At 43.7% G+C, this 14,771-nt stretch overlaps 1 protein-coding gene across 1 annotated transcript in view; it reads left to right on the plus strand.

Annotated features, from left to right (window-relative positions):
• The window catches only part of SFI1 (SFI1 centrin binding protein), a 77,672-nt gene that overhangs the window by 22,216 nt on the left and 40,685 nt on the right, over positions 1-14,771 (plus strand). Inside the window, 4 exon segments of the mRNA XM_068989428.1 lie at positions 1,316-1,426; positions 6,043-6,137; positions 8,976-9,093; positions 10,995-11,097. Coding sequence (XP_068845529.1) covers positions 1,316-1,426; positions 6,043-6,137; positions 8,976-9,093; positions 10,995-11,097 — 427 coding nt within the window.

Here is a 14,771-nt window from a genome sequence, read left to right on the forward strand (position 1 = left end):
GGCAGTCCCTTGGTTAAGACTTCACCCTCCAATGTAGGGAATGTGGGTTTGATCCCTGGTCAGAGAGCTAAGATTCCACATGTCTCACAGCCAAAAACCCAAAACATGAAATAGAAGCAATATGGTAACAAATTCAAAAGCTTCAAAAAATAATAATAATGACATCCTCGAGGCTTATAACTTTTTGAGGTTAATGTAGTGATTTGTTTTTAAGATTTTTGCTCTCTTTCTTCTAAGCTTCTTTTTTGTGTGTGCCTTTGTTCACTGTCGCAGGTGAGAGCCTTTCCTCAAACGTCAGAGATCCTATTATTGTCAGCCCACGTTTAAGAGTTAGGCACTAAAACTCAAATTTAGAAATAGATACATCTATTATATTTGTATGCATAGGGACTTGTAAATTGAGGGTTTCCCTTTAGGCTTTTGACAGTTTCACTGGGAGACCACCATCTTTCAGTATCGGAAAGCTTTTTCCCTTAGGCTGATCAGCTTTCTCCAGAGGAGAGAATCCTCCAAACTCCTTCAGGGTTGAGGTGGAGTGGAGTGGAGGCGGTGGTTACAGACTTGGCGGCAGGCAGAGGAGGGGGAATGTGGGTCTCATTGTTCGGTGCGTAGTCTCTTGGTTTAGGACCGTCTCTTGAGCTCTGCCTGGTGTTGGAGGGTGCAGTGACACTCAGGTTCATTCTCTCCAGAGAGAAGCCTGAGTCTCTGCCCATGTGAATAATGGGGTCCAGGGGCCTAACCTCTTCTTACAGACCTGCAAAAGAATCCTGTGTTTTCTCCCCAACCCAGGACTCTGCACTTCCTGATGCCGCTCATTCCCACCCCTTTCTTGGGTCTGTGCCACCATGCCCTTGCCTCTTGCCCCCCAGAAACCGAGTTCTCTCTCTCTCACCTGTTGATTCAGTTGCCGCCCTCCTGCCTGCTTTCCGTTGTCTAAGATTTGTTGGCGTCTCTTGTTTAACATCGTTGTCTCTTTTCTCTTTCTTTGTGGGCTTACACCTTTTTAAAGTGTTTGCTGTTATTTTAGTGAGGTTCTGGGGAAACCTCACTAAAGAAAGGAAGGAAAGGAAATAGAGGAAAGAAAGGAAGGAAGGAAAGAAAGGAAATAGATGGAGAGTCGATGGTAGAAGGAAGTACTTGTGCAAAGGGGTGTGGTTCTTTTCCATTGAAAGTAATGTATATTTTGGTGTTATCGAATAATGAGCCAGTTTTCTGTGAGAAAGCAATGACCATAGGAAGCAGAAATTTGGGAATAGATATCAGCTCCAACATCATCAGGTGTGTGTCTCTGAGTTTTTATTTTTCACTGCTGTAGGCTTTACTATGAACAAAAGATTCTGCGAAAGGTCTTTGAAGAGTGGAAAGAAGAGTGGTGGGTTTCCCATCGAGAGTGGAAACTCCGTGTTCGAGCTGACTGTCACTACAGGTCAGATTTCATGTTATATTACTTTAATTTTACTGGTGAAGTGAAGTGAAAGTCGCTCAGTCTTGTCCAGCTCTTTGCAACCCCATGGACTATACAGTCCGTGGAATTCTCCAGGCCAGAATACTGGAGCGGGTAGCCTTTCCCTTTTCCAGGGGATCTTCCCAACCCAGGGATTGAACCCAGGTCTCCCGCATTGCAGGTGGATTCTTTATCAGCTGAGCCACCAGGGAATTTTACTGGTACACATTATCAAATAATTACTTGTTGGCATGATCCTAGATCAATAAGTCTTTTTTTCCTAGTTTTATTGAGCTATAATTGACATATATAATTATTTATTAATTACTGTATATATATATTTAATTACTGCATGAGTTTTAGGTGTACAGAATAGAGATTTGACTTATATATTGTGAAATGATTGCCATGATAAATTTAGTTAACATTCATCATCTCATATAACTGCAATGAAAAACAATGAGGAAAAAATTTTCTCCTTGTAATGAGAACTTTCAGGATTTATTCTAACAATTATCATATATTCTCTTAACCACTGTCATATATTTCATACCGCAGTGGTAAGTGTAGTCATCATGTTGTACCTGTATCCCCAGAACTTATTAGTGTTGTACCTGGAAGTTGGTACCTGTGGGCCGCTCCCCTAACCCCCATGCCTCTGGTAAGCCACAAATCTGATCTTTCTCTCAGTTTTTTTTTTTAAAGAATGCACACGTGAGATCAATGTTTGTCTTTCTGTGACATACTTCTCTTAGCTTAATGCCTTCAAATTCCATCCATGTTGTCAAAAATGACAGGATTTCCTCTTTTATATATATATATATATATATATATATATATATATATATATTAGTTTTTGTGGAATTTCCTCATTTTTAAATGGTTGAACAGATTCCACTTTATGTATTTGGGTTGGCCAGAAAGTTGGTTGTTTTTTCCGTAATGAGCTTTTTGACCAACCTAATAGATACAGCTTTACCCATTCATCCATCTGTGGACTCTTTCTTTGTTGCCCTGTCTTGCTTGGCTTTTGTAAGTAATGCTGCTATGAACAGGGTCGTGCAGATATATTTTCAAGTTAGTGTTTTTGTTTCCTTTGGATATATTCCCAGAAGTGGGATTGCTGGATTGTCTGGTAGTTCTATTTTTAATTTTTGGAAGATCCTGCATACTGTTTTCCTTAGTCGCTATTACCAGTTTACAAATCATACCAGCAGATCGCAAGGTTCCCTTTTCTCTGTATCTTCATAAGCATTTATCTTTTTTTTTCTAAATCTCTTATTTTAGGGAGACCTAATTTCCTACTTTTTTTTAAATTGAGGTAAAATTGGTTTATAGCATTGTATAAATTTCAGATGCACAGCATTATTATTCTATCTTGTCCTTTTGGTGATGGCCTAGAGGTATGAGGTGATATCTCATTGTGGTTTTGATTTGTATTTTCCTGATGACTAGTTATCTTTAAGTATCTTTTCATGTACCTGTTGCCTGTTCGTGTATCTACTTTGAGGAAATGTCTGTTTAGGTCATTTGCCCACTTTTATTTATGTTTGTTGAGAATTAGTGTATTAAACACATGCAGTGCATTAATGCTCATTTAGAAAAAGAATGGTTAAAGGAAGTTGTATAATTTTTAGATTGGATAAAGACGAAAACACTGGGGATTCTGGAACAGTATTTACTTCCATTTAATACATATTGTTGTTTTTCCTACCATAGGACTTTTGAGCACCCCAAAGGCTTAATTTTTGTTGCCTAATAAAAAAAGTAACCTCACTTTTCAGTCTTTTATCTTTACCTTTGACCACTTTTAAATTGGATCATTTGATTTTTTGCTGTTGAGTTGTGTGAGTTCTTTATATATTTGGATATTAATCCCTTATCAGATATATGGGTTGCAAATATTTTTTCCCATTTTGTAGGTTGTCTTTTTCACGTTGTTGACTGTATTTTGCTGTGCATAAGCCTTCTGGTTTACTGTGGTCCTAGTTGTTTATTTTTTATGTTGTTGCTTGTGCTTTAGGTATCATACCCAAAGAATCATTGCTAAGATTCTTGGCTTCACATTGCTATGTGAAGGACCTTTTTTCTTGTGTTGTTTTCTCCTGGGAATTCCATGGTCTTGCATTTAAGTCTTTAATCCATTTCTCTTTAATTTTTGTGAGTGGTGTTAGATAGGGGTCTAGTTTCATTCTTTTACATGTGAGTATCCAGTTTTCCCAGCACCATTTATTTTAGAGACTGTGTTTTCCCCCGTTGATTCTTGGCTCCGTTGTCAAGTATTAGCTGACTGCATATATTTGGGTTGATTCGGAGGCCCTGGATTCTGTTCCATTGGTCTCTGTGTTTTTTATGCCGTGACATTGTATGTGCTGTGCTTAGTTGCTCAGTCGTGTCTGACTCTTTGCAACCTCTTGGGCTGTAGCCCGCCAGGATCCTCTGTCCATGGGGATTCTCCAGGCAAGAATTCTGGACTGGATTGCCATGCTCTCCTCCAGGGGATATTCCCAACCCAGGGATCGAACCCGAATCTCCTGCACTGCAGGTGGATTCTTTACTGTCTGAGCCACCAAGGAAGCCTATGACCTTGTATGCTGCCGCTTTATAGTGTAGCTTGAAAACAGGCAGTGTGACGTCTCCTGCTTTGTTCTTCCTGAGGATAGCTTTGACTATTTGAGGTCTTTTGTAGTTCCATGTAACTTATAGGATTGTTTTTTCTACTTCAGTAAAAATGAGATTGGAATCTTGGTCGGGGTTGCATTGAATCTATAGATGATTTTTGGTAGTATTACGGTTGATCTTACGGTTTTCTTTTTCATCCTGGTAATGTGGTGTGTCTCAGAGATTGAATTTGTGGTTGTTGGACCATCCTTATAAGGAGAAGAGGTTTGTATTTTCTGTTTTTCTTCAAATTCTTTTTAGAGTGAGCAAGCTCAGAGTCCTAACTTAAACCCAAGGACACAGTACTGTATGCATGTGAACTTACACACACAGAGGTAACCCTCTAATTCAGGCAACCATTATGTACCGGTCATGCTAATGATTAGAACAGACGTTTCCTCACCAACTCCCGCTGCTGTGTAATTTCCAGTTCTGTTTTCTAAACCAGTGGAGTTGCTTTAATTTATATTGCTTGGGAGGAAGTATATGCCCAATATAGAACCTTAAGAAAACAGAAAAGAGGGACTTCTCTGACAGTCCAGTGGTTAAGACTCCATATTCCCAATTGCAGGGGTCATGGGTTTGGTCCCTGGTCAGGGAACTAAGATCCTCCATGCTGCACAACACAGCCAAATAAAATAAAATTTAAATTAAAAAAGAAAATAGAAAAGAAAGAAAACAAACTTTAAAAAATTATTTATTTTTTAGTGATAGAAGAAACTCTTAATCTGTGACATTTGTATTCCCAGGGATAAGTGAAAAAAGTAAAAATTGGGAATTCTATCACATACATATTTTCTATACCTTTTTTACAAGTAAAAACTTAATATGTTTCACACACTGTATCTTTTCCAAATGGTATTCACTCATAATCACGTCTTTAGGCTCTCTGGGGTAGGGTTTCTGATTTATAGATATCTCAGATAAAGTCTAGACAGTGTTTTAATTAGGGGCTTCCCTGGTGGCTCAGTTGGTGAAGAATCTGCCTGCATTGTAGGAGACCCCAGTTTGATTCCTGGGTCAAGAGGATCTGCTGGAGAAGGGATAGACCACCCACTCCAGTATTCTTGGGCTTCCCTTGTAGCTCAGCTGCTAAAGAATCTGCCTGCAATGCGGGAGAGCTGGGTTTCCCTGGAGAAGGGAAAGGCTACCCACTCCAGTATTCTGGCTAGGAGAATTCCATATAGTCCATGGGGTCACAAAGAGTCAGACGTGACTGAGCGATTTTCACTTTCACTTTCACATAGACAGTGTTGAATTGTTCTAATAAGCTGGCAGAGTATGAAATCAAGTCTTAGGAAATGGGATAGTGAAGAGATGGAGGGACTGACAGTCCTGTGGATAATGTGTGTACGGAGGAGGAAAAGACAAAGGAGGACACTGACCATGTTCTAGTGCAAAGCAGAGCTGGTATTGTCCGCGGCATGGGTGAGTAAGAGATGACTGTCGTTCCAAATGCTGCAGCTCTGTGGGTGCTGAAGATGAAGTCACGCTCAGGTAATTCATGCCTTTTTCCCCTTAGTGATAGCATAAGGTGCGGAGAACACTCTCCGTCAAGGGGGACAAATTTCACCGAGACTGTAGGAAATGCAGCTTTAGCTTAGGATATGTTGCTATTCAGTCGTTCTTTATGACCCCATGGACTGTAGCCCTCCAGGCTCCTGTGTCCAAGGCATTTTCCAGGCAAGAATGCTGGAGTGGGTTGACATTTCCTTCTCTAGGGGATCGTCCCAACCAGGGATTGAACCCATGTCTCCTGCTTGGCAGGCGGGTTCTTTACCGCTGAGCTACCAAGGCAGCCCAGCTTAGGATATGGATTGGCTTTTCTGTGTCAGAAGTGTTCTGTTAATTTTTCCTGTGTGCAGAACGGACTGGGTATGTCAGATTAAGAGTTGTTTTGTTTTAAAGAAACACCGCTTGCTTTTGTGGCTCCTCAGATATTACTTGTACAGCCTGATGTTCCAGACCTGGAAGACCTACGTGTATCAGCAACGGGAGGTGAGGAGCAAGTACCTGAGAGCCGAGAATCATGGTGAGAAGAGGAAGTCCATGCTAAAGAAAATGCCTCCATTTACTTGTTTTTGCTCCCCCACCCCTTTATTAAGACTTTATTGGGAGTTCCCTGGAGAAGGCAGTGGCACCCCACTCCAGTACTCTTGCCTGGAAAATCCCATGGACTGAGGAGCCTGGAAGGCTGCAGTCCATGGGGTCGCTGAGGGTTGGACACGACTGAGCGACTTCACTTTCACTTTTCACTTTCATACATTGGAGAAGGAAATGGCAACCCACTCCAGTGTTCTTGCCTGGAGAATCCCAGGGACGGGGGAGCCTGGTGGGCTGCCATCTCTGGGGTCGCACAGAGTCGGACACGACTGAAGCGACTTAGTAGTGGTCGTAGTGGGAGTTCCCTGGTGGTCTCATGGTTAGGATTTGGCGTTTTGTCTGCCATGGTCTGGGTTCAGTCCCTGGGTCGGGAACTTGAGGTGCTGAATAGAGGTGGTGAGTGGAGTCATCCTTGCTGTACACTTGGTTAGCAGAAACGCCTTTGAGTTCCTCACCATTGAGTATGGTATAGGCTTCTTGTAGATATTTGTTATCAAGTTGAGTAAGATCCCTCCCTTTTCCTAGTTTACTGAGAGCCCAGGGTTACTTTCAGAAGGAAAGTTTTCTGTGAAGGACAAGTACATTGTCTTTGGGAGAGAATCACTGAGTCAAAGGGAAGAGTTGTTTGACTCCCCTTCCTGTGCCCGTGTGATTTCTCAGCAGGAGCTCCTGTGATCATGTCCCCATGGTTTGTCTCCATGCGGCATGGTTTGGGCACTTAGGACTCAGGTCAGCATGATTTGTGTGAACAGATCAGCAGGTTCCCACCCTGCTGCTGCAGCGTGCTGGCCGTGTTTCTCCCACAGCACTTGGGGCTGCTGTCTGTCTTGCCACCGTGTGTCAGGTCACACTGCTGGCTTCTGGCCTTCTCGGTCCAGGTTGGCCCTTAGTGATCTTGTGACAGTTCAGCTCTGGTTGTTATCTAGTTTCTCTGTGAGTTGAACTCAGAAACCCGTATGGGTAAATCTAAGGGAAAAAGGCATATTGAATGATAATGTAACCTCCTGCTATTTCTCATAACCATGAACACCCTGTAGGCCCCTCAAACTCAGCAGGTCCCTTGGACGCCTTGTCCACTGCACCCTGCATAGACCTGCTCTTCCCATAGCTAAGAGAGAAGCCTCACTCGGGAATGGCTTCCCCATGCCCGCGGCCTTCAGCTGCCTTCTCTTATAGCACGTCTCCCTGAGCGGTCGCTTGCATTCTTCTTTGTCACTGCCTAACAGTAAATGTTATATAAGGCCCTCTTCTTTCATCTCTTTTCATTTAATTTCTCCTTTTCATAGATAATCTCATTTCAGTTCAGTCACTCAGTCGTGTCCGACTCTTTGCAACCCCATGAACCACAGCACGCCAGGCCTCCCTGTTTGCAAATGTACCTCTAAAGGAGGCGCCAGTTTGCAGGTGAGGAACTTGTGTGGGGTTACTTAGCCAAGTGACAAGGACAGTACTCAGGCCCAGCTTGTCTGTCTTAGCAGCCTGTACTCTAAAACCACAGTGCCATGCTAGTCCTTTTTCCCTGAGATGTGCTGATTCCGGAAGGCTGGGGTGGGCCCTCAGAAAACTATGAAGTGAAAGTCGCTCAGTCGTGTCCGCCTCTTTGCAACACCATGGACCTGTTGCCCACCAGGCTCACCTGGTCCATGGAATTATCCAGGCAAGAATGCTGGAGTGGTTTGCCATTCCCATCTCCAGGGGATCTTTCTGACCCAGGGATCAAACCTGGGTCTTCTGCTTTGCAGGCAGATTCTTTATCTTCTGAGCCACCAGGGAGGCCCAAGGAAGCTACATATTAAATTCTTTTTCATCTTTTTGATGTGATTTGTCAACAACTATGAAATACAAAGTAGAGCTGTAGTCCTCCTTGTCCACATTTTAGAGAATGTGCTGAAAATGTTTTACATATTTTTATTTTCTCCTTTGTGTTCTAAAAAAAAAAAAAACTTCTCCAGTAATGACTCTCACAGTGAAAATGGAATTTACTATAAAGGAAGGCCTGTCCTTTGTACCTCCTGTATGTAGTAAATTCTCTTTGCTCTGGGATCATTACTGGCCCTTTTTATTTTGTCTCACAAATAAATACAGATAGTATCCTTTCCTTTTCACCTTGCCTGTTCTACTTTACAAATATTGTTTCAAACAGCAAATTTTATATTATGACTTCCCTTTTAACCTTATATTGCTAAGTAGCTTCAGTTGTGTCTGACTCTTTGCGACCCCATGGACTGTAGCCCACCAGGCTCCTCTATCCTCGGGGATACTCTAGGCAAGAATACTGGAGTGGGGTGCCATTTCCTACTCCATTAACCTTATGTTAATGGAAATTTTAAAAATCTACAAAATGGAAAGATAGAATAATGAACTTGTGTGTGCCCATCACCCAGCTTCCAATTATCAGCTCACTAGTCTTGTTACGTCCATATCCCCATTCACTTCCTGCTTCCTTTGTTATTTCATGTGTAGATATTGAAGAGTATATAACTCTACAAAAAATAAGGACGTTTAGAGATATCTGAACAGCACAGCGCATTGGTTTTCCTTTAAATGTTTTGTAAATGTCATCACTTGCGTAACTGTTCCTTGCATCTTGCATCTTTATTAACTTTGTGGAGCTTCATAACTTTTCCAGCAGAGGGCACTGGAAGACTGGAGGAATTTAGATACTCAGAGGAGGGACCCGTCTGAGAGCCTCTGAGCTTTTTTTGTCTTAAGCCAGAGTAATCCATCTCTCCTAACCCCTTCTTGGAACTCTTTTTGGTGCATCTAGATGCAAAGCAAAAGATGCGACAGGCCTGGAAGTCCTGGTTGATCTACGTGGTTTTCCGTAGGACTAAACTTCAGATGCAGACCACTGCCCTGGAGTTCAGGCAGCGGAGTATTCTGTGGTGAGTGTGCTGCGTGGCCCTACAGATCAGCAGCATTCGTTTTTACCTCCTCATTGCTTTATGCTGCTGGAAAGCCAGCATAAAAACCCACCTTAAAACAACATTTTGAATATAATTGATATGTAGTAAGTGTTTATTGGTACGTTGTTCAGCATTAAGATCAGGTTTTCACAAAATCATAAGTAACACTAATTGAGTATTTACTGTTAAGCCTTGTGTTAAGTTTCTGAGTATGTTAATTTTTTAATGAAAAGTGTCCCACTTACTTCTTACCATAAACTGTAAGATAAATACTGATATTGCACAGATTAAGATACATGAGCTCAGGCAAGTTACTCAGGCTTTCTACTGTGTGTGAGTCATAATTAGCAAAACTAGGGTTCACCCATCCATCTTTCTGATGTCACAGCTCACACTTTTTCCTGCTGCCCTGCACTGCATCTCAGCAGCACCGTCCTCCATTGGAGAGACCACCTGAGTCAGTCCACTTTGAAAGCCAGAAGTGTGTAGCAGTGAGCTGCTTTATAATGGTACTGATGCCTCTGTGCACTGTTCCCAGCGGTTCTCTGGTGTCCCAAATGGCAGCGCACTGAAAGCTCAGTTCCTGGCCAGGAGAGCGGGGCCCTCTGTGTAGCGTGGGTAAGAGCAGAAGCCTTGCAGCTAGACTTCTCACAAGTACTGGGTCTTTTCACTTCTCCAGGCCTCACTTTCCTCACACCGTGAGCTGTCTTTTTCAGGTTGTCATGGGAAATACATAAGGTAGTACTTGTGAAGTATTTAGGCTACTGTACAGACCATCAGTGGACATAAAGAAGTTATTTAAAATGTTTGTTATTTAAACTTTATTCAGCAGATATTTGTAAATGCTTAGTAAGTATGTAGTTTCTCTAGAGTCTGTGGGAGATATTTCTATATAATTTTATTTATTCAGTGTCTGTTAACGGGCTTAAAATGTTTCTGATTGAGTCCTGAGGGACTCAGGGAATTTATCATTTCCATTCAGGGAAATTATATTTACATTACAATTTGCATTCAGGGAATTTGTAATTTCTCTAAGTGCTTAAAAAATAAGTAATAATGCCAGATAGGTTGAGATTTTGAAGAGATACAGCTAAGCATGGCTTAAGTTAGGAGGAAGGAGATATTGGTGAATTAGAGTGACCAGGGTAAAAACAGAAGTTGCAAGCGCTCTTTTCCACATTACTGCTCTTCTGAACAAATCAGAGAATAAGTAGGAAGGAACCCAAGGCTAGAATGAAACCTGGCAAGGACAGGAGGAAGGGAAGGGATCCATCAAGACTGGAAGTCTAAAAGCCATTATTGGGTGACTTCCCTGGGGGTCCAGTGGTTAAAACTCTGCTCTTCCACTGCTTAGGGGCGTGGGTTCAATCCCTGGTCAGGGAACTAAGATCCCACATGCTGCATGGAGTGGCTATAAATAAATACTAGTAGTTTCGCAGTTTATTCTGTGGAATCTCCTGAAGTAGTTGGCAGCGATTTTTTTTTTTTTTTAAACCCACATTGGCCCAACAGAGCACATCTAAAGTGTCTCAGGCCGGGTCTGACCCTGTGTGCTAAGTCACCTTGGTTGTGTCTGACTCTGTGAGACTCCACAGACTGTAGCCCCCCAGGCTCCTCTGTCCATGGGATTCTCCAGGCAAGAATACTGGAGTGGGTTGCCGTGCCCTCCCCCAGGGTGTCTGACCTAAGGACCATCAGTTTCTAACCCTTAGCTGGCAGTGCTAGAACCGTTCCTTGATTGCTTTTTCTGGCAGCAGATCTAATGGTGTTGGTCTTAGGGAGAGGGACCTGAGCCGGGGGTCTGAGGCCCAGCCCTCCCTGCCCTGCTCTTCTGCTGACCGTGCTCTGACTGGTCCCGTCTTTGATTTGCTCTCCGGCAGGGTGTGGTGGAGTGCGTGGAGACGGCGACTGGGCCGGGTCCGCCTAGGCCGAGCCCTCCAGGCCACAGCCATGAAGCACTGGGCCCAGAGCCTCCAGCTGCAGGTGAGTCCGCAGGCTCAGGCTTTGGGGTCCTCTGTGCGTGTCGTCAAGCCCCCACCCACAGAAGACGCGCCCGACTTCTGGCGTCGGGCTGCTGCCTCTGCTGGGCCCTTCGTGTAGCTCCAGGGGCGGGAGGGGGTGGGAGGCACAAGCAGTGTGGAAGGCTGGACTCTTCAATGGAGAGGCTGCGGGAAGGAATACACTAGATGTGATTTTTTGTCGTTAATTTGTTTTGGGCTGTCCCGGGTCTTCGTTGCTCTGCGCGGGCTTTCTCTAGTCACGGTGAGCGAGGGCTACTCTCTAGTTTCGGTGTGGCGGCTTCTGTTGTTGCAGAGCACAGCTCTAGAGTGTGGGGGCTTCAGTGTTTGTGGTGCAGAAGCTTAGTCTCCCTGCGGCATGTGGATCTTCCCAGACCACAGAGCAAACCTGGGTCCCCGGCGTTGGCAGGATTCTCTACCATGGGACCACCAGGGAAGCATGCCCTGCCCCAGTAACTTTCTATTAGACGACATTTTGCGTCATCTCTGCAAGTATATGCAATATATGGAGATCGTGTGCAAACAGTGTAGGTCAGGGGTCAGCCCACTCGGCCATGGATCAGGTTTGGCCAGCTGCCTGTTATAAAGTTTTAACTGGGATGCAGTTACACCTGTCCATTTATGTATTGTCTAAGCTGCTGTCAGGCTACAACGACAGAATTGAGTCGTTGCAACAGAGACCACATGGTCTGCAAAGCCTAAAATAGTTATTATCTCACCCTTTAAGAGAAAAATTTGTTGACCTCTGAATTCACAAGGTCTTCTGAAGCAATGGACAGAGGAGCCTGGCAGGCTACAGTCCATTGGGTCACAAAGAGTCGGACACGACTGAGCGACTTTGCTTCACTTCACTTCACTTCTGAAGCAATAGGAAGGAAGCAGACTTAGTCGTTACCAGTGGTAATGTGGTAACAGGAACAGTAGGAGCAGTAATGGTGTTGTTGTGGTCTTACCGTCCTGCTGCTGCCGCTAAGTCGCTTCAGTCGTGTCCGACTGTGCAACCCCAGAGACGGCAGCCCCCCAGGCTCCCCGTCCCTGGGATTCTCCAGGCAAGAACACTGGAGTGGGTTGCCATTTCCTTCTCCAAGATGCTGGACTAAGGCCCTTACATGTGTTATTGCAATTTTCAAAATTATTTTTAAAAGCCCGTATTATTATTACTTTGCTAACAGAGGTCCATCTAGTCAAAGCTATGGTTTTTCCAGTGGTCATGTACGCATGTGAGAGTTGGACGACAAAGAAAGCTGAGTGCCGAAGAATTGATGCTTTTGAACTGGGGTGTTAGAGAAGACTCTTGAGAGTCCCTTAGACTGCAAGGAGATCAAGCCGGTCCTAAAGGAAATCAGTCCTGAATATTCATTGAAGAACTGATGCTGAAGCTCTAATACTTTGCCACCTGATGTGAAGAACTGACTCCTTGGTAAAGACCTTGATGCTGGAAAAGATTGAGGGCAGGAGGAGAAGGGGACGACAGAGGATGAGATGGTGGGATGGCGTCACCAACTCAATGGACATGGGTTTGAGCAAAGTGTAGGAGTTGGTGATGGACAGGGAAGGCTGGGGTGCTGTAGCCCATGGGGTCGCAAAGAGTCGGACACGACTGAGTGACTGAACTAAACCGATTATTACAGGTTAAATAACTCTGATACCTGGCCCTGACCTTTGTCGTGCACCTGGCAAAGGTCAGGGGCAGCATTTGAACCCAAGCAGCCTGAAAAGCGCAGAGTCATCCCTTGACCATCCTGCTGCCTTATCCTTGTGGAATGGTGCTCTCGGGAGGGAGAGGGATCCAGGTGAAAAAGCTGAAGTGCAGGAACGGAACGAGGCTGGTTTTCCGCCACTGAGGGACTCGGGCTGTGTGAGTGCGTGTCCCTCTCAGCCAGTCCTTTGAGAGCCTGCAGACTCGTTCTGCTGCCGCCACTGTTGCTCAGCACGCGTTTAGAATTCCTGTTTGGCTTTTGCCCTCAGAGCTTGCAACAGCGGCTTTGAATGACTGTCTTCAGTGATAGGTTTTCATGATTTGAGGTTGGATTTAACTTATAAGACAAAAGTCATTCAGAATCAAATCCAATGAAAAACATGAGCAATAAGAAAGCGCTGATATGGACCAAAAGCTTTGTGAGACTCTTAAGACAAATTTTATGCTGCAGATTATAAATAAAATCCTTGTGTCTGATAAGTACTGTATGATTTACCAGGAACCTTAAGTCATTCCTCTCAATCCTCACATCTCTGAACTAGTCAGGACAGACATCATGACATATGAAATTATAAAAAATGAAGTTTAAGCATAAAAACATGAAATATGAAACACTTGTTAAAAATATTAACAAGAATCTTCCCTGGCGGTCTAATGGTTAAGATTTCACTTTTCAGTGCAGGTCCAATCCCTGGTCCAGGAGATAAGATCCCTCAGGCCTCACAGTCAAAAATCCAAAACATAAAACCAAAGCAATATTATAATAAGTCAGAGAAGACTGTAAAAATGGCCCACAACAGAAAAATTAAAAAAAAAAAATTTAACAGATATCCACATCTCCAACATACAAAATTAAAAGCTGTTAGCATTTTTCCATCCTTGCCCCAGAATTTGATGTAATTTAATGTAGTTAAATTCACATTTCAAGCCCTATCCATCCTTCCTTCTGCCACCTTTCTTTCTTAGAGATAACTCCACCCTGATGTTGAAATCCTTATTCTCTTATATTCTTTTTCACTTGTAAAAGTGTATGTATACATGTACGTCGAGAATAAATGTTCTGGCTTTGTGTTGTTAGGAAATTTATGAATGGCATCATGCTTCACTTTGCAGCTTGCTGCTTTTTGTTTTTAATGCTGCAGTGTATTTTTGAGGTTTATTCATGTTGGTACAGAGATCTGTTAACCGCATACATTCAGCCATTTTGCTGAGTAAGACTCAGTTTATCTGCTCACTGCTGCTAAACTGTTATTTCTTCCTGATTACCTGTTTTTTGTTTTTTTTTTTTTTTAAGATTACAAAGTGTTGCAGAAAGCATTCTTTTTTAAATTAGCTTACTTTTGGTTGAGCTGGGTCTTTGTTGCTGCCGCTGGCTTCTCTAGCTGTGAGCCGGGGCTGCTCTCTCTGAGAGTCTCCATGCGTGTGCTTCTGATTGCGGTGGTTTCTCTTGCTGCGGACCACAGGCTCCAGGGTGCGTGGGCTTCAGTAATCGCAGTGTATGGGCTCAGTAGTTGTAGCTTGTGGGTTTAGTTGCTGTGTGGCATGTGGGATCTTCCTGGACCAAGGGTCGAACCTCTGTCTCCTGCATTAGCAGGCAAATTCTTTACCATTGAGCCACCAGGGAAGCCGCCTCAGAGAGCATTCTTAAACACACATCCCTGTATGAGAGTCTGAGGGTTTCTCGTTCCCGGAAGTGAAGCTGTTGGGTCTTTGGGTATCATCTCGTCATCCTTATCCAACATCACCCGTTTGCTCTCCACGCTGTGCCAGTTTACATGCTGAAATTGTCGTTCTGGTTTCTTTGGGACTCATCAGCACTTTGCACTGCCAGACTGGGTCATTTTCACCAATGTGATATGTGTGAGGTGGTTCTTCATTGTTGCTTTAGTTTATGTTTCACGGATTCCTAGCGAACCCCAGTATCTTTTCTGATGCCTGAT

The sequence above is a fragment of the Capricornis sumatraensis genome, chromosome 17, assembly GCF_032405125.1.
Source record: "Capricornis sumatraensis isolate serow.1 chromosome 17, serow.2, whole genome shotgun sequence".
NCBI lineage: Eukaryota > Metazoa > Chordata > Mammalia > Artiodactyla > Bovidae > Capricornis > Capricornis sumatraensis.